At 39.6% G+C, this 21,147-nt stretch overlaps 1 protein-coding gene across 1 annotated transcript in view; it reads right to left on the minus strand.

Moving 5' to 3' along the window:
• The window catches only part of DTNA (dystrobrevin alpha), a 129,547-nt gene that overhangs the window by 70,239 nt on the left and 38,161 nt on the right, over nt 1-21,147 (minus strand). The window contains exons 4-8 of the mRNA XM_077809016.1: nt 15,676-15,761; nt 14,139-14,293; nt 6,234-6,339; nt 3,706-3,872; nt 987-1,111 (exon numbers count right to left, since the gene is read on the minus strand). Coding sequence (XP_077665142.1) covers nt 987-1,111; nt 3,706-3,872; nt 6,234-6,339; nt 14,139-14,293; nt 15,676-15,761 — 639 coding nt within the window. The remainder of the gene's footprint in view (nt 1-986; nt 1,112-3,705; nt 3,873-6,233; nt 6,340-14,138; nt 14,294-15,675; nt 15,762-21,147) is intronic.

Raw genomic sequence — 21,147 nt, forward strand, 5'->3', positions numbered from 1 at the left:
ACTGACTTTTTTTTTTTTAATAACAATGCTTGCAGCACTTTTCATGAGAAGTATTTTAAAATAAAATGTCTTTAAAATCATTTCAGCACATCTAATTGCTTTGGAACCTTTTTCCAATTGTTACTTTAGTTTTGCTGTGAATTCCTGGGAAAGCGTGTCACTTTTAGGTCAAATGAGACCAAGAAAGCACAGGTCACCAGAGAAGTCAATGTCACCTAACCAGATGACAAATATTTGATCTACTACCAGCCCAGATGGAGGCCCTTCAATGAATGCATATCATCTGAAGTGGCAATTTCCCCATTGTATGCAAATCTAGCCTTCTTTCTGCTTTGACCGGTAGGGAGGAAAGCATGACCAATTGATAAACTTTAAATAAAAAAAGAGAGTGAAAGGGAAAACTTAGACAAACTACAATATTGAGTAAATTAAAAAGGATCAATAAACTGAAATCCAAGATTAGAATAAGATGATAATTCAGCTGCATTGTTTTAAGACTTGATGGGTGAAATTCTGGTTCCATTAAGTCATTGAGAACTTTGCCATTGACTTCAAGAGGGCCAGGATTTCACCTCTTGTCTGGCACCTTAGTTCAAGACAATACAGTGTTACGTTGAAGTCTGGAGACTCATGAGAATAAATCCAGAGAGCTGAATCGTGAATGTATCTAAATGTACTAAACCATGAAAACTACACAAAATTTAAATACTTTCACTCTCTTCTCTCCCCACTTATGACTGTGTCCCATATCTGTGTCATCTGTATCATCATCCATATGTTTTTTCAATAGTTTAAATGTGGCCTGGACCACCAAGGTAAATTCATGCTAACAGAAAGCCCCTTCTTGTGATTTTATACAAAGCAGTTGATTCATTGCATGAGACATGAAACAGCCATCATGCATTGCCTCCAGAGCCATTGGAGATACAGTCTGTACATGTCAACTGGAACAAAGGTTACTTTCTCTACAGCACACAGATACTTACACAATATGAGCCAGGTTTAGAGGTTTTTCAGGCTGGTCAGGGAACATTGGGTGCAAAGGTTCACGACTGGAAGCACAGCTTAAAGACTTGCTAAGTGCATTAGTTAGCTTCTTAGCAGGTGATTTCTGGGAGGAACAAGGAAGGTAAAAGTAATGTGGACAAGTAAGGTGCAAATGGTTGTTACATTGAAACTACAGGAAGTGCAAAACAAAACCTTACCACTTACAATCAAATATTCTTAACTTTTTCCTCCCTCCACTCCTTTCTTTAGGGGTCTAATGAGCCAAAGTCCGTTTAGGTCAATGGAAAGATTCCCATCGTCTTCAGTGGGCTCTGGATCAGGCCCTGGGAGATGCTGTTTATTCGAAGGTAGTGGCATGCATACAAGCCAGTGCACTATATTTCTTCCCTCTCCTCCTCACTAGCTGTTTCACTAGCTTTCTTCATTCTTTAGATGTTTTAATCTACAGCTTCTCTCTTGTCTGCCTTAGAAGCTGTTGCCTCTGCTACAATAAGGGCAAATGAAATTTCATGCACAATACTGATGGAGTTTCATGGACTTGGAGACAGAAAGCTAAAAGAAGAGACTGATCAGTTTTTTGGGAAGCAATGAAAGCTTAACATCTCTGCTCTCACTGTGTAAACACCACACATTTGAATCCTGGGATCCCACAAGTCTTCACAGTGCAACACAATGTAATGCTAGTTTTAAAGCACTAGGACAGCTACATCTTCAGCTTTTATAAACATAATGACATATTATAGACAGTGAAACTTTTACTCTGAAATCTTTTATAATAAGCAATCCCCAGATAACAGCTTCATTCTAAGTGAAGAAAGGATGGCTGTGTGATTGTAGCATAGGGCTGTGAGTGCTGGGTTCTGCTCGAGGTTCTGCAACAGATTTCCTGCATGACCTTAGACAAGCCAGTTAAATCTCTCTGGGACTCAGTTTTTCTATCTGTAAAATGGGGTTAATACTACTTCCCAATCAAAAAGGGATATCAAGCTTAAGTTGCTAGAGTTTTTAAAGTGCTTTGAGATCCTCACAAGGAAGGATATTAATTATTTTTATTTCTAGAATTATAAATTATACACAACAATGAATCTGAACAATTTAGGACTCTCACTTTACTTTATTATAAATGGAGTTTCACTCTGAATTCACCATAATTGAGTTCTACTGGACATCCCCAGTATACACACGCACCCGAGATATTTGCATGAGTTAGGCACACCCTGGGTGTGTGCATGTACCTAGGTTTTAAAGATTAGGCCCAATATATAGAACATTCATACACAGGGAGTGTTAAGGCCATTGTTATCAAATCTGCTTTGAAAGAAACACACACCCATGTACACAGCAGTAAGGCAATTTCAGATTTGAATTGAAATATTCCAGTCAGAAAGTAAACAACATTTGGGTAGTAGGGGCAACTAGACATGTATTCATATGTTGCTTTTTATTGAGTCTGGCAAGGTTTTGAAACAGTTTTCAAGTGAAATGACCAGATTCCTTCCCTACCATTGCAGCACACTTCCTACAGCAAGATACATCATTCCACAAATACACTGTCTGTTAAGGGATGAGAAAAAGATCCAGGTGGCACATACTTTTCTATCCAGAGTCTAAACTCAAGTCATCCATGTCCACAAAGTGAGAGCCCAGAGGGCATTTGTCCACCTAGATCTATTGTGAGGCAGAGTAGAGTCATGTGCCTGGCATACTGATCATCAAACAGTATTTCTTTTATAGTTAACCCTTGCTTGTTTGGTGCAATATCATCATCAGGCAGGCAGCTACTTTCACAGAAGCAGAGTTTTAATTGTTTTAAACATGGTTCTGAAAACTTAGGTTCAAACACGTGTCCACACACACACTGTGGTCTGCATCCTTCCTGACTAAAAGACCACTCCTCTCCACGTACAATGCACCACTGACACCTCTGAGATCAGCTGAAGTGCCTCTGCTGACAGTCCCCGGATTTGAATTCTGAAGATGGCATGTTCTTAGTGTTGGGACCTCTGCTGGAATTTTGCTTCTCCTTTGGCTCTGCTAGAGCCCAGATTTCAGGGAGAAGTTGAACTATTTGGTGAAGCATTTGTGCCAGCTGCGTATAAGCGGTGGATTTTTTTTTTTTAACATGATGTAAAGGTGGGTGGTTATTTTTGTTACTTAATATAGGCTGTATGATTTATTATGGATGTAATTATGTTAATGTACTCAAATGCTATTATAATGGGAACATAATACATATATATTGAACACACAAACTTAAATTACTTCCTAAAAAAAGAAAAGATTTCATGGACAGCTGAATGATACTTCAGTAGTCCCAATAATTTCATTTACATGTAATCATTAGCATATGAATCAGAGAAACAGAGAGAAAGCCTAACAAATAGTAAACTATGGGTCCTTCAAAAATGGAAAAACTTACTGTGAAAATAGCATTATATTCCAACACCCTCCTGCAGTTGTCCTGACATCCAGCACAGTATTAAACTGTCAGACTGCTCAAATCCACGCTCAGAAGAGAAATTCTTGTCTCAGAGCTTAATGGTGAACAAGGAGCACAACTGTGGATTCTCCATACTTATCTAAATTGGCCACCGAAGTTTTATATTTTGCTATATAAAATGACTGAACTGGCCAATTCCTACTCCATCCTTGGGATTCTCTAACTGCTGGAGTTCAAATGCATGAACCTTCCCTTACCCAGGATGTGTATTCTTTCATTTGGTGTTGGTTGCTATGGGAACCACTAGCATGTCCCCTCCAGAAGCAGTCCTGACAGAGCTGGTAATTGTGACACTGCTGGCACCGATAGCGAAATCCCATCATGCTCTCACTGTGGCAGTAGGAACACTCAACAGGGTGGAAGACTGTGGGGGAGAGAAATTTACCAAAACAAACAAACGAAACAATAAGAACAAGATTAAGAATGAAGTCCCAAATGGTGACTGAATCCTTCCTTTGTTAGAAGTAATTTTCAACATCAAATGCTATTCATGGTCTTAGGCTGAGGAAAATATATATGTGAAAACTTCACAAGTCTTTTGTGGGTCTCTTCCAGGGTACAAACTGCACTTGCTTCATTCCCAACTCCAAATCCTTTATCACTTCTGAAGCAACATGCACAGTTCCTTCCTACAGCCTCAGAAACATGTTTAAATTACAAAGCAAACTGAGCTTATTGTAGAGGAAATTAGGAGGAAATCTACCTTGCTCTAATAGGTTTTTATTGTTATCATTAGCAGTTGGATTGGTGAGCCTAAGGGTCACGGGTCAGATTTTCAAACACGGTGCCTAAAGCTAGGTGCCTAAATCTATATAAAGGCATCTAGATACCTATTTTAATCACCTACGGCTGATGTAGTTAACTAACCTCATTCAGATAGATGGATATGGATTTAAGCACTCAATGTTTAGTACCCACATTTGAAAATCTGGCCCTAAGAATGGGCTCCATTTTGTCCACCATTCCAACCAAAAATATATAAGGAGGATTTGTGTCACCTGGAAGCACTGCCCTAGAATATTAGGCTGATCTATGGCATCTTTTACTATTCATGCTGCTACGAGCTGTGTTTTTTCCCCCCCACTTGGCACTCCCATTGCCTCTGCCCGTCTCTGCACACTGCAGCACGTACACTATATTTACCTGCAACTGAATACATATATGCATTCCCCCTTTGAAGCTCGTTATGCTCTGTAGACAGCTGGGAGGGAGCACGAGAGGAAATGAGCTGGCAACACTTTCCCAATGACCTCTGGTAGTAAGAGAAAATCCTCTGCACAACAACCGTTGTCCCTCCTGACTAAGGAAGTGAGGCTCTTAAGTTTATTTTCAAACATGTCTGCTCCTTGAGCTAGCAGCTGAGCCATTAGACAGAGAGTCTCAAAAGAGAGAGAAGATTTTCCCCCCACCTACCAAGGGAAATATGGGGAAGCAAAATTGTTTGTTTTTTGAAGATTTATTCATATTGTTAATTGAATGTTTAAATATAAAGGCTTAACATGTTTCCTCAGGTTTTATATCTTCCATTCCATCTAGATCCACAACATGAAAGGATATATTGTCAATGACATTTGCAAAGGATTAGATGCCAAACTCCCCTTAAGAACCATGTGGAGGAAATACCGTGTTAGGAGCAGGTGTACTCTGCTCCGACAGACACTGAAAGTGTCCTTACTATTATGTATCCTTTTCCTGTTTAAGGTCAAATACAGGTCATTGTGCACAGCAAAAGCAGATGGTTTTGCGTAAGAAAACTGTGTGGGAATCTGCCAGAACTATTTGGGAAAATATATAGGGCTTGGAGGGGTGGAGAGAAGATGGCATGTACCCACAGTACTGGGGTCCTTCTGTGGTTGCGACTGCAGTTTCAGTGCTGCGACAGGGTCTGCATTCTGCTATGGAATCTATATCTGTGGGGTTAGACCAATGGATGTGCATATTTGTGAGCAGAGTGGTTACCTGCCTACCTCTCCCAAGATGCCCAAACAGAAGTTGTGTGTTTGATACAGAAATTACTGGGTGGCATTCTATGGTCTAGGTTATATGGGAAGTCAGATGAGATGATCAAAATGGTCCACACTGACCTTAAAATCTCTGAATCTATGCATTTCAGAGCCAGGGGAGTGATTCAGTGTCTGGTTCAGAGGTACCTGCTCAATTAAATCCGCATCCTTCACATAAAAAAAGAGATAAGGTTGGATCTGAGGTTTCTTGCTCCTGTCTCCTGGATAGATTGTTTTGCAGGGAGGTGTTTAGGAGTAGCCTCCTCTTAAGGACTAGTTGGACATTGTGGCCATTAGTTTACAACCTGCACTGGACTTAGCCTGCCAGGTAGATTGTGTGGGAAGGAGCTGCCTTGCTGTTCCTCCTTTAGTGCTGTTATGTCATAGCTAATAAATGTCACGATCTTTGATTTTACCAAATGTGTGTGTGGCACGAGTGGGCCACCTACTGAAGCTCTCTGGCTATCCAGGGCATCGAAAGCGAGGAAAAAATTAGGACAAACTCCAGAGCACAGCAAAAAATTAAACAAGGCTACAAGTGGAATGAGTGACACTAAGCCATCCTATTTGATTAGCAGCTATAGGATGGCACCTGGAATCAATAACCTCAGTACAGTAGCTCTTATGTCATCCATAAACTGAGAAGCTCATCGTATATAGCCTAGATGTCCCCATTGCAACTGCTATTCTTTAACTAAACTTGGTGAGCAGCCATCACTTACCATTTTCAACATTTGCCAATCGATGCAGGAGTGGTAACCAGACCAGACACTGTGGCGGGGGGTCAGACATGAGAGTATCCAAGAAAGCATTTAATGTGACTTTTTTCTGCTCAAACAAGCACAAACACACAAAAAAAATCAGTAACCACAAAATCAGGGTGACTTGAACATGTTTTTATAAAAGCACTTGGGAATGAAGAAATGAAGTTCTTAAATTTCAAGCCATAAACTGAGAAGAAAGTGACACTGCCAAAGGTTGTAAAAACAGAAGATGAAGGTGTTAGTGGTTATAATGTCTGCCACCTGTAACCAGCAGTTCTCTTCATGGAAGGAGTTGATGCCATTTATTAAGTAATCACTCACTTTAAGGGTTCTGACCTAAAGCTAGTCCCCCAAAATACCAAAGATTCTTCCTGAATACATTCGTTTCCCAACCTGTCCATATTACTATATGGCATTGGTCCTATCTAACGCACATGTGTCAAACAAAAAGCCATTCACATCCACAGAGTGACAGACACCACTCCAGTATTTACCAAAGTTAAAAAAATGAAAAGACAAATAAAGACAGTGATTAACATTTTCAACAGTGTATACATTCCATTTTTAGAAGTGACTTAGACACTTAGAGGTTTAAGTCCTATTGTTTCTCAGTGAGGCTGAGACTCCTAAATGACCTAAGTCTTTTTGGTTTTGGAGAATGGGACATGAGCATTTTTGAATTTTTTTTTAAACTCAAATCTTACTCTGTTTAAGACCTGTACACAGATTCCTCTCTGAGATGTGTCCACTGTTAAGACAAATTCTTTACCTTTTAATATAGTTCTCATAGTATGCGACAGACTTACTGACAGTAAGTCTTACTGACAGAAATTAAGAATTAATGCCTTCCCATGAAGAAGTTGATCATATATAAATGTAGAGTCCTGTCTGGAATATTTGTAGATAAAAAACAGTGATATTTGTTTGTATAGGTTATTGCATTCATTTGGATCCCAAAGTGCTTCCCAGACTATATTAACTGATCGTACAAACCATCATTTTTACCCATTAGTGAAATGGCAGCTGTTCAATAGAGCACAGCCTCACTACACAGAAGTTTTAGGAGTAGAAGTAATGAAGGAAGCTGCACCCTGTTGTAACTGCAGAGGAAATATATACAGGCAGCATGTAACCATCCCAACTAACATTTGTGAAAAGTGTCACGGGATATTTAATGAACAGAAATAGCCAGAAACTCAGTTTTTCATCTCATTGAATGACAAGACCTTTCTAGACATTACCAGGTCCCCTAGAAATACAGTAATCCCCAGTTTTTTGCTATTTTAAAGTGTAAATGTTCAGTGTAAAGTGTAAATTTGTAAATTACAAATTTAATCTGAAAGTCACCAATAGTAAACAAGGAGCTGCATCAGTACCAAAAATTAGTCCATATCAATAAACATGTTAATAGGATGGTTAACATCTGTTTACCATACTCCTGCTCTTCCCCTCATCTGAGAATGAGTGATTTCTTCCCAAATAAACAGGAACTCTGTGCTGTTAAGCACCAGCTCACAGAATAATGGATTTGCCTTTTAGGGCTCTACTGTGGATGCTGGTCATGGCTTTGCTGACCATTGCCATCAACTTATGTCACTATTAGCAGCAGCAGAGCTGAAAAGAGGAGACGGGCAGAAAGAAAACTAGTGAATGAAAGATCATCCAATTTCCCATTTCATAAATAATCAAGTAGCGTAAAGTGTTCTCTCTGCTCCTGGAGAGGGACTACGTTGGCTGCACACACAGTGGTGCTCTGAACAAGCAAACAGATGCAGAGGCAAGCACAGCTCTTCCACAATGGAATTCTCTTTGGAATGGAACTATAAATAAGGCCCCAACAAATTCATGGTCCATTTTGGTCACTTTCACGGGCATAGGATTTTAAAAGTCATGAATTTCATGATTTCAGCTATTTAAATCTGAAATGTCACGGTATTGTAATTATAGGGGTCCTGACCCAAAAAGGAGTTGTGGGGGGCGGGTCTCAAGGTTATTGTGGGGAGGGGTATAGGTGTTGTAAGGGTGCTGCTACCCTTACTTCTGCGCTGCTGCTGCAGCGGCGCTCCCTTCAGAGCCGGGCAGCTGGAGAGCAGCAGCTGCTGGCCGGGAGCCCAGCTCTGAAGGCAGAGCCACCGCCAGCAGCAGCACAGAAGGATTGCATGGTGTGCTATTGCCACCCTTACTTCTGTGCTGCTGCCTGCAGAGCTGGGCCCTCAGTCAGCAGCCGCCGCTCTCCGGCACCCAGTGTATAGTGTCATCATATGTTCGGCTGCGTGTGTTCTTTCTGCATGCCACAATGGCTCTAGCCAGACAGTTCATACATCAGGCTCCAGCTGAACTGCCCAATAAGACCACAAGACTTGGTTTAGTAGCGAAGGCACTGGCCAAGCTTACTGCTAATGAAGCATGGTGCTAATGTCCCGCCTCAATGGTTACAGGTACACAAACACATGTGTGCCTGTGACAATGAACCAGCTCAGTCAGTGGTAGGACTTTCCACTGCCCCTTGGCCAGATGTAGGGTTAAAGTGAGGGATCCCAACATTTATAGACTGAGAAACAATCTGGGATAAGCAACTTACGTGTCACCTTACACGTTTCATGACCTGTTTGTTACCTCCCCTTGTTCTTTCTTCCTGAGTCAGACAAAACATTCCTATTCACTACGTGGCTTTGTACTTTTACTCCTGTTTTAGACAAAATATCACTACTCAGCACTTTCGTCACACCATTTTATCGTGTACTAGGTTGGGGTGTTCTTGTGCTGGCCAACTGGACTGTGTTCAGTGTGTTTTAGCAATGCTAGAAATACTGGTGCCGAGTCTGTGTACTGGACACTGACTTGCTGGCAAGCATCTGCTTTTGACAGGGCCTGACTGTTGTTCATAGCATAACTTTTGCTGACTTTGGTTCACGCCTCAGACTTTGCATCAGGCCCATGCTTCAGGTCCTCTTTTTCTACTACATTTCCTGACTTTTTGTCTTTTTTATGGGGAGGATGTTTACCCATTGTCCTGGAAAAACACAATGCATGGACTGAATATGACCCAGTGGACTAAACACTACTATACAGCCACCTTACACTACCATTCACCCTTTATGCCCCATCTGTCCCTTGGTCTGCACATTCCCTCATATGACCGATGGATAGATTTTATTTTTCCAATTGTTTTTAGTTCCTTTATGGTAGGCCTGGGAACGGCAGGCCCGGAACTTTGATTGAGGAATACAGTGTTATGATTGAGCTTTGGGGGCACGCCCAAATAATTAACATAGAGGGATAATATGGATATGGTATTTGTATTAGTAGGGTGTGTATATAAATATATATATGTGTACATATGATAGTACCTCATATTCAAGCATAACAATCTTTTTCCAATCTGGTGTTGTAGTCTGTCCCTTTTACTCTGGTACCGCAGATAGCAACACACTCTTATTAGGGAAGTTACAATTACCACCTGCATTATTAGTAGTAGTAGGTTGAGTATTTTGAAATACTGGGATAGGCATTATTACAGTATGTTTCACAGTGCTGTATGTATAAGAAGTAAAACAGAAATCTGGAGTAGCGACGTTACAAATGAGGCCTTTATATATAATTTTTTTGTAATTAGTTACAGTACTGCTCATTCATATACACTTAATCTCTCTTGGTTCAGGTGTTCCTCCCTTCTGAGGTTGCTCTTCACTCCTCCTCATTTCTGCTTTCTCTTTGTTTTAAAAGTTATAGTTTTTACACAAACCTCCAACAGATAAAGGAATTAAAAACAGAACACAATAAAAAGAGAAAACAGGGTAAAAACTTTACTTGAAATAAATCCAATAAATTAATTATTTTAACCCTTCAGGAATGCAACAGCTGAAAATACTCCTAACTTTCTTGACTATACGGTTGCCTAGCCAAAAAAAAAAAAAAATATGCAGACTCTGCTTCTAATCCTAACCACTGACTAATATTTGAAACATGGGTTTTCCCTATTTCCATATAGCAGGGTTTTAAAATAAATTAATATAAAATAATGTAAAATGCCTTAAACTACTAAATTAATACAACAAATTTGGCAAATAACTTAATATAAATGTTTAAAACTTTTAATAAAAATTGATAAACGAAAAGGTGGTAATTTCCTTATTTAAATATTTAACCCTTTTGCTTACCTGTTTGTTTTCTTTAAGATATTGTTTTAGTAATTAAGCTCTTAATGTCTTATCTTGTATAGTTAATAGAATTCTGTCACCATTTGTTTTTAATTGTAAGTCTGTCCTGTGTTGTATGTTGTGTGTGTCACGTAACTGCTTTATTATTATTTTGTTGCAACAAAAAAGTCAATTTTGTACTTTTCCAATATACGTGGTACCACACTGTTTTAATACTATGGTTGGTGTAACCATCATAATATTATTAATACCAATTTTTTTTGCAAAGTTCAAAAAGGTCTTAGTTATAAATATATGTACATCTATTTCTGCTGCAACAAATAATGCAATTGCAAACACAAAGGACTTTCTTTTACTAATCACAGGATTTTTATTTCAAAGGAAAAAATGTAAGGGGAAAATCAACATTAAGGCAAACATAATATTAACAAAATGTCAATTTTGTATTTGGGTTTTATAAACTTCTCTATGCTTTTATCAAGTATTAAATATACAGTTATAAAAATGTTATAGCAAAAATGCTAAAAATTTAACAATGTATGCTTTGTCTTGTTACGTTGCAAAATGTAAAAGCTAAGCAAACAATTTCAACAGGTTCCTACCTTTAGCTCACAAACACAACGAAGTGTCATGGAAGTTTAATACTCAAAGTGTTTGCATAAACCTGCATTTAAAATTTATTTTGGTTTCATTTATATACTTTTCTTTTAGGTCGTGTTAAAAGGAAGTAATGGTTGTTAAAGTTTGTGCTCCTAAATAGTTAACAAAAGTGGAACTGGTATCACAAGCAAATTAACTCTGAAAAACTTGGGTAAAAATTCTGTTACCAGCTCTTATGCTATAACAAAGTGTTCAGCAGGGGAAAGCAATACACCTTCTCACAAAAAACTGTGAGCATCTATTTTAAGAGTTAAATATTATATTTTGTATAAAATATTAGTAATGCACCTCAAGTGAAAATAAATGCTTACACAATTGCACAAGTATAGCTTGTGTGATAAAAAACTTGGTTCCCATTACATTGTAAACAAACTAAGCTAATCTGCGTATTAAATTTTGGTTACTGAAAACAAGAGAAATGTAAACAAGCAAAAACTGTACTATATTAACTAACTTAAGCTGTTTAATGTTGCATCCTACAAATCGAAGACACCAGAAAATATCACACGCCAAAGACACCAGAGGATATCAGTATACAGTAAAAAAAACCCAAACCCTCAAACATAAAAAAGAAAAGAAAAAGAAAAGAAAAATTAAGTGCTTTATAAACAGACTGGTCAACTACACCTCAGTCTACCACACAAACAATTAAGTAAGCAATCAGCTAAAAACCCCTCGCTGGACCAGGTCTAACTGTCATTTAAACTGTATATTATTAAGCAAAGTAAGTTCATGTGCCAGTGGTTTTAAATCTTTAACATCAAAATATGGATAAATTTGGGTACTGTGTAAAAGCAACTGTATTATTGTATTATAATTTGGGTCCATGACACTGAATCCTAACTAAGACACATGTTATTCAAAACAATCTTGTTCAGTGTCTGGTTACCAATACTAAATCCTAACAGTAATATTTAATAAATTGGTTATTGTCCATTTGGTAGGTTATCTGAAAGACAGCATCTATAAAAAACAAACTGGATCTATGTCAGCTACTGGTATATCACAGAGCAGTGCAACCAATGAAACAGAAGCTAGCCGTTCCTGTTTCCTGCCCAGCAAAGTTTATCCCAGAGAGTGACAACCAGCAGTAAGGGTAACCTATAACCTAGTCATAGGATAGGGTAAAAGCACACAAGACCAGATTTCACGGTGGGAGACCAGATTTCATGGTCCGTGACACATGTTTCATGGCCGTGAATTTGGTAGAGTCCTAGCTATAAATTAAAACTTGATTTGTACCAAATAAAGTAATTTCTGATTCATTGACAGCTTTATGGTTGCACTCTTTTGGTGGTCACTGATTTTATGGATTAAAGAAGCAAAGTCCCTTAAAAGGACACTGACAGTAATTTCCATACCTTTAAAAAAGTCATTTTTTTCCTCCTGCAGTTTTTATCAATTGCTTGGAAACTTGAAACTAAATATACACTGTGAAATGAGGGGTGATGGGTTCTGTAGCCTACACAGGTTGTGGGCCTGAGGGGCCCATTAGGGTACCTGGCTGTACCTGTAGCGAGAGTCAGGTTTAACTGAACAAGAGGCTCAGTGGGGCAGGACTAGGCTGGATTATAAAGTCAGGAAGTTTGCAACAGAAAGAGGCTGCAGAGACAGAGTCTGCAGTCACTCTCTGGGAGCACAGAGGAAGGCAGGTGAAAACCCAAGAAGGAGAATAAACCCTGGGGTTCTACCCCTAGAAGAAGGGTCAACCCCAGAGGAGTTGTGCGGGAAAGAAAGCCTGCGAGAGCTAGGTAGGAAGAAGCCCCTGGAAACAGCATAAGGGGGAGGATTGTGCAGACCTTCACTGGTTGTTATGGAGTCCCTGGGCTGGTACCCAGGGTAGAGGAGGGCCCTGGGTTCCCCCTGCCAGCTACTGGGAAGTGGCATAGGCACCATGGAGATGCCAACTAGACTAGCTTTATTACCCTGGAAGGGAAGGCCTATTTCGACTTGGCAGGAGGACTAACCCACGAAGGCGAGTCACTTCAGTTCCTGAGTGCAAGAGAAGGGCTACAGAGTGAGAGTGAGAGATGACAGGCTGAGGAACTGCAAGAAGAGGGCATCTGGCTGGCAGAGCTAATTCCCAGATGTGACCAGAAGGAGATACCCTAGTAGTGAGTAGACATCTCCATGTCACTAGGTTGTGGAACAACATTTGTCCAAGCCACAGCACATCAGAGTTAGGACACATTTTTAAGTTCCACTACTGTAGATTTAATTTTTTTAAATCTCTGCTATAGCGATAACAGTTTTTTTGATAGGAAGATAAATATATCATATCATGTTTATCCTGCTTGTCAGGGAAAGAGGAAGTGTAAATTCCCCAGATCTATATTTTGGCAGTAAAGATGAGAAGAAAATGCTTCTTTGTTCCCAATGTCTTCTCAGCTTCAACATCTTCCCTTACTTTGCATGTATTGCACTCGTGAATTTCTTATGGGTGATAAGCTAAGTATAATCAAATATTTTTCTAAGGGTGTAAATCAATGCAGTTCCCAGGAAGGAATTCTCTTCTTCCATTACACCAGAGCAATGCACAATCAGCTAGATGTAGTATTGGGTATTTTGGAGCTTCCCCCTGCCCTCACTCCAAAGCATTAGGTATTGGCCACTGGAAAGATATCAGACTCAATGCATCCACAGAGTCTGATGTGCTGTGACAAATGCCATATTCCTTTCTTAGTAACTTCAGTGCTTTCTTGGATCCTACTAAGAATTTCTGCAAGAGAAAATCAGATGTTCAGTTGCCTGTAGGCTTCCATTTCCAACAGAGAAGAGGTGAGAAACAGTTCTTTTTCACTGGAGCATTTCAAGTGTATCTGTTCCTTCATCATAGACATGAGCAATTAGATACTTGGTTTGAGAATTGGATTTCACCCTGATGGAGATATAAGGTCAGGTATTCACAACTGTAGCAGGAAAGAGGAGCAGCATGATTGTGTGCGCGCACGTATGTGTGTGTAAAGGAAAAAAAGAAAAGAACAAAAGAAAACTTGTTTAGTCATGTGACTGACAGCATGTCAGCGATGCCATCTTTCTTTACCTGTTGAGAGAAACAGGATTTTGCCGATTGCTCCGTGTAACCAAATGAAGGACCTTCGAAAACTGCAGTGGGAAGTTTGAGAACCTCCCGCAGAAACATATCATACCTTCCATAAACCATCACTCCACCAGAGTCTGAAATCATTGAGAAAATATCTGGGGAAATTAAAACAAAACAAAAAATAAAAGCAAGGAAAGGAGAGGTTTACTTCATTTAAACCGCAGATCTTCTCTTAGTTCAACAACATATGATCTGAACTTAAAGTAATGAGATTTTATATATAATGTATTCTGCTTATGGAAAACATTATTGCACCTTTAATTTTAGCTTAACTTGCCAGAGGCAAAAGGAAAATGTACATGTAAGAAAACTATCAGATTTCTATATTAAAATATTCCTGCTTTTGTGGCTCTGCGGTGTCGTTCCTTTTTAGCTGGTGCTTGATGCGTAACATGAGAGAGTAATTTAGGCAGATAGAATGGATCCAATTGGACGAAATGCAAAACATCAACTACAAATTTTTGTCTGGTGCCATTCTGGCAGTGAGTTCATGAGGCTGTTTATTATTTTTTTGGACATGTAGAACACAACAAATTTGAAATTCATTACTTGATTCTTATCACATTTTTGTCTTAAATTATTTGTCATGTAAATATTACAATTTGTTATTCTATAGCTGCACCTTACTCTTTTTATTTTCCTTGATGGTAGACTTCACTTTCTTACTCAAAAAAAAAAAAGTTTAAAAGGATCCAAAACTTAGTGGAGGATGCTAGACTAAGGGACCATTATAATTTTTCAGGCTCTTATGGCCACCTCTGTTCTAGATGGCAGATACCATACTGGGTACATCTGGAGGGAAATTCCAAGTGAAGGACCCTGCAGTTCACTGCTGGGAAACCAGTATCACACTACATCCTGCCACTGCATACAGCCTATGGACTCAAGGAATCAATAGCTATCCTTATTCACAACATCAGAGAAAAGGGAGAACTAAGCACTGTACTCTAGATGAAGCTGATCCCGAGGGACAAGAATTCTAAAAGGAAGTCTCTCAATGCTTCTGTAGCTAGAATAAATCTTGGCTAGTTTTGTTTGGAAAATGAGATAAATCCTGTAAAGTAGAAGGGATAGACATGTGCCCCTGGAAAGGAAATATAAACAGTGTTTAAACGGTATTGTTTTTCTAACTGAAAATGAGAGAGATATCATGAAAGAGAAAATTGTCCAATGATGCTTCATAATGCTAGACATTTGCTGTACTTAACTGTACTTATAACCTTTGAATTCAATCAATTTGATCAGAAATCAAATTTGTACTGTGTTCATCAGAATTAGAGATGCGTGACCTGGCTCCAAAACTGGTTGAGAGTCCATCCAAAAAGTGAACTTATCTGAAGATGCAAATTGGTTCAGCAAAACCCCACCATCACCAAATATAAGAATGCTATAATCCCATCAGGTCCACCTACCATTCTAGCACAATTTGATATCTTACAAAAATACAGGGATGAACGACAGACAAAACAAGACTTACATCTTAATTTGTCCATGATCTTTCCTCCACAAAGAGTTGCCAAAGCCATTTTGACAGCAAAAACTGAAATTTTACCATGTCCTTCCCTGTTTGATAATAAAAAGTTGTTATATGGCATGATCTGACCAGCATGAATGTACATTTTAACTGCATCTCTTTGACATGACATAATACACCAGGCACATATTATATGCAGGTTCACAGAAATCTTTAGATCAATGCATTTTTCTTTTCAGATTTTTACTGTTTTCTTTTGAGAGGACATACAATGGCAGATTTCTCTGTAAAGCTATCAGAGACCGTCTAAGAACATCAACAAGGCACATTTTAATATTAAGCTTATCAGAACAACATTTGAATGCTGGTTAGCACATTCTGCATTAAGCTGATTACTCTTATATATGGTTATTTGTACTACTGTAGTGCTCAAAGGCCCCAGTCAAAATCAGGGCCCCACTATGCTAGGAGCTTACATCCTGTTTCAAATTAAATTGTAACAAGTGAGTGCAAAAAGCAATAGTGGGGAAAGGAGGATGTGGATAATGGCTAAAGAACATGTGGTTATCCAGGTTAGCTATTGTACAAGTTAATGGTTCCAAGCCATTTGCCGTTTTCAATTATACCCTTAATTTACACACAATCTTAGAAGGCATTTAGTTAAAACACTGACAATAAGGCCCAGTCCAAACCCCACTGAAGTCAACATCAGACCATTTATTTTCAATGGACTTTGGATCAGGCCCTATGTTAAAACCATCTTATCTTCAGGAAAAGCCTCTTTTTAAATATCACCCTTTGGCATGGTCAGAATTTACCATTTTGAAGGCATTGACATAATACTATAAAGGGTTTCACTAGTCCCATATGACCAAGCAGAATCCCACACTTTTCTCTGCAGGAGTGATGGCACAATCCATTGGTTAATCAAGAAGTTACGCATCTGGAATATTTAATTTCACACAAATTCTATTCAATACTATTTAACACACGAGGGTATTCGATATAGGGTGAAAAAGTTTTATAATAATTTTCCTACAAATCTAGCCATGTCCCTAGATCTTTTCCTCCTTGGAAGGAATAAGGCTGTATATTGTATATGCAGTGTCCATACACAATGTACACATTTTATGAATTGTTGATCTTTTCACTGAACTATTTTAAGACAAAACTCAGCTGCCCCATTTCCATACCAATTATTCTGCAGCCACCTCAGTGATTTATCATACAGAAACCTTAGCACATTCCAGTTTCTGAGCCAGTATTTTCTATCTTCATTAGAAGGACCTCTGCTTTAAATTCTAAAATCATTTCCCTTGGTATGAAAAAAAAAAAACTAGCACAGGTTGTTTAAAGGAATTATGCTATTACAAGCAGAAGCATGAACATGCTAAAATGTACAATATCACCAAAAATAATAAAATTCCTCCTCTTTTGCATCAATTTTTTTGGTCTCAATTTTCAAATGGACTTTTTCTTTGGATTTCTCAGCACCTTCCCTCAGGGCAGTTAAGATACAAATTACATTGGGGCAGCATTTACCTATTACCCGTGGAGACGTTTAATGGGTTCCTATCTCTCTGTTTAACTAAATCACTGAGAGCATATTCTCATCCTAATAAAGAGAATTATTGTTTCACAGTCAGCCAATTCCTTTCTTTTCAATTTTACAGCATGACAAACCCATTTTTCTTTTGAGTTTCAGCAATGGGACTAATAACAGAACAGGGTACTATTCAGTATGAGGATGGCAGAGTGAGGCCATAAGATTCTGTGTCACTGTGGGGAACTAGATAGTCTCTGACCTCCAGTGTCTTCCCCCGCTCCCCGCATGGGTTTATTTATATTTACTTACAGGATTATTTTTTTTGAATGGCAGACATATCAGTTAGCCTTCAGCTTTCCACCCCAGGGACAGAGGCTTTTCCCACACTTGAACGGTTATGGGAGCAGGAGAGGTGGGAAAGGAATATATTATATATAGGTTCTGGAACTCTCAATTTGATTTGATTCGTTTTGACACTATTTTGTATCAGTTATTTGTATTCATAAATACATAAATTAGAGCCAGTGTAAATTTAATTTGCCCAAAGTTTTATTTTTTTATATATATATCTCACACACACACACACACGTCTGATAACTGGACCTGATAATGGGGTCTAGGACTTTCCAAAGTCCCCAGGGCCCAGAAATGCTCCAGCCAACTCTGCTCTGTAGTATATAACTCCTCTCTACTAGCAGTAGTAGGACCTCTTGAGTAAAGTGCTGCCACACAGGAGTAAATACCTCAGCCACAGGCTGATAGCATCATGCAGGTATAGATTGAATTCAGAGTGCCTCAACTGAAGTGTTCATAACACCTCGCAGGCTGACTAACAGAAAGAGACTTACAATTTTACTCGTAGAAAGAGCAGAGAGCACAAAAGATTTTGTATAGTACCTTTCATATTGAAGGTTTCAGAGTAACAGCAGTGTTAGTCTGTATTCGCAAAAAGAAAAGGAGTACTTGTGGCACCTTAGAGACTAACCAATTTATTTGAGCATAAGCTTTCATGAGCTACAGCTCACTTCATCTGATGCATACTGTGGAAACTGCAGAAGACATTATATACACAGAGACCATGAAACAATACCTCCTCCCACCCCACTCTCCTGCTGGTAATAGCCCATCCAAAGTGACCACTCTCCTTACAATGTGTATGAAAATCAAGGTGGGCCATTTCCAGCACAAATCCAGGTTTTCTCACCCCCCACCCCCATACACACACAAACTCACTCTCCTGCTGGTAATAGCTTATCCAAAGTGACCACTCTCCCTACAATGTGCATGATAATCAAGGTGGGCCATTTCCAGCATAAATCCAAGTTTAACCAAAACATCTGGGGGGGGATGGTGGGTAGGAAAAAACAAGGGGAAATAGGCTACCTTGCATAATGACTTAGCCACTCCCAGTCTCTATTTAAGCCTAAACTAATAGTATCCAATTTGAAAATGAATTCTGAATGGGGGGGGGGGTGAGAAAACCTGGATTTATGCTGGAAATGGCCCAACTTGATTATCATACACATTGTAAGGAGAGTGATCACTTTAGATAAGCTATTACCAGCAGGAGAGTGGGGTGGGAGGAGGTATTGTTTCATGGTCTCTGTGTATATAATGTCTTCTGCAGTTTCCACAGTATGCATCCGATGAAGTGAGCTGTAGCTCACGAAAGCTTATGCTCAAATAAATTGGTTAGTCTCTAAGGTGCCACAAGTATTCCTTTTCTTTTTGTTTCATATTGAAGGTATCCCTCAAACGCTTCATAGTATTGAAGCAAAAGTGACTGTACAAACATAGAAGCCTGTACGTGTTAAGCAACAGCACAACAGAGTTTTGAGATAAGGGAATGCTGGAACAGCTGCAGCGGCACAGGAGCCAGCAACCAGAGCCGTAAACAGGGGCGTTTGAGTGGGAGTTTGAAAGGGGAGTTTGTCTTGTGGTGCTTGTTTGGGGTTTGCTTTTGCTGTGGGTGGTGTTGTTTTGGTGTGGTTTGTGTTTCCCAGATTAACGGGATTTAGGTGGGGAGGCTATGACAGATACAGAGGCAGCCGTGGGAGTGACCCATGTCATGGAAGACACAATGAGGATGACTGGATGTGGAAGCTGCGGTATGTACATGATCCTGGAGGGGGTATCTGGTAAGAGTTTTGTCGGCATGAAATGCTGTCTGATAGAGCTGATGGAAGAAAAGATCCGAGGTTTGGAGATGCAGGTGGAAAGTCTGGTTGAGTTTAGAAGGGGGTTCGAGCAGATTATGGAGCAAAGACATGAGGTAGCTGAAGGGAAAAGCTCCGACTTGCAGATGGAAGCAGGACTGAGGAATTTGGAAGAGAGACTGGGTGAGGAAAGTGGTCAGTGGAAGCATGTGACTAAAAGAACCAGGCAGAGAAAAAAGATGGGCTAGTGAAGGAGAAAGAGAGCTCAAGAACAGCTTTGCAGAGTTGGAAAATGACGAAGGGGCTCAGCAGGTAGTCACTGAAGGTGGAAGGGCAAGGAAGAAGAGAAGAGCAGCTAGTCCTACAGGAAAAGGGGAAGAGTCAATGGAGACTACACCAAATATGAGCCCCAGGAGGATACAGGATGGGTTGAAGAAGATACAAGGGAGAATAGGAATGGAAAGAACTTGCTGCCAGAGGGAACAGGGGATAGACTGGAGAATAGCACCATCACCAGGAAAAGGCAGGTCTACGTGATCGGAGACTCCTTACTGAAGAATAGACAGGCCTGTAACCAGAGCTGATCCAGAGAATAGAAGAGTATGCTGTCTTCCAGGTGCTAAGATACAGGATGTAGACTTGAGGTTGAAAAGGATCCTGAAGGGAGCAGGAAAAAAACCCCCTAATTATCCTTCATGTGGGAACAAATCATACGGCTAGATTCTCGCTGGAAAGTATTAAGGGAGACTATGCTAGGCTGGGGAAGACGTTTAAGGAAATCGAGGCTCAGGTGATCTTTAGTGGGATTCTGCCTGTTCCTAGAGAAGGGCAACAAAGGTGTGACAAGATTATGACTATCAACAGATGACTTAGGCAGTGGTGCTATAAGAAGGGCTTTGGGATGTATGGCCACTGGGAGGCATTCATGGACAGAGGACAGTTCTCTCGGGATGGACTTCATCTGAGTAGGGAAGGAAATAGACTTCTAGGATGGAGGCTGGCACAACTGATTAAGAGAGCTTTAAACTAGGAATCTGGGGGAGATGTCCAGGTAATCTCCACACTGGATTTTAGCATTGAGAGGGAAGAAAACAAAGAAAGAAAGGATACAGCCATGGGTAGGAGAATATATATAAGGAGGAAGGGCAGTATGGATACCAGTCTAATAGGTTATACTGGCTGTAGAATGACTATGCCTAATAGGGTACAGAATGTGAGCGAGGCCAAACAGCAAAAATTAAGATGTTTGTACACCAATGCGAGGAGCCTAGGTAACAAAATGGAGGAACTAGAGTTACTGGTGCAGGAAGTGAAACCAGATATTATAGGGATAACAGAAACATGGAGGAATAGTAGTCATGACTGGACTACAGGTATTGAAGGGTATGTGCTGTTTAGGAAAGACAGAAATAAAGGTAAAGGTGATGGAGTAGCTTTGTATATCAATGATGAGGTAGAATGTAAAGAAATAAGAAGCGATGGAATGGATAAGACAGAATCCATCTGGGCGAAAATTACATTGGGGAAGAAAACTACAAGAGCCTCCCCTGGGATAGTGCTTGGGGTGTGCTATAGACCGCCAGAATCTAATTTGGATATGGATAGAGCCCTCTTTAATGTTTTTAATGAAGTAAATACTAATGGAAACTGCGTCATCATGGGAGATTAACTTCCCAGATATAGACTGGAGGACGAGTGCTAGTAATAATAATAGGGCTCAGATTTTCCTAGGTGTGATAGCTGATGGATTCCTTCATCAAGTAGTTGCTGAAC

Source organism: Eretmochelys imbricata, chromosome 2 (genome assembly GCF_965152235.1).
Source record: "Eretmochelys imbricata isolate rEreImb1 chromosome 2, rEreImb1.hap1, whole genome shotgun sequence".
NCBI lineage: Eukaryota > Metazoa > Chordata > Testudines > Cheloniidae > Eretmochelys > Eretmochelys imbricata.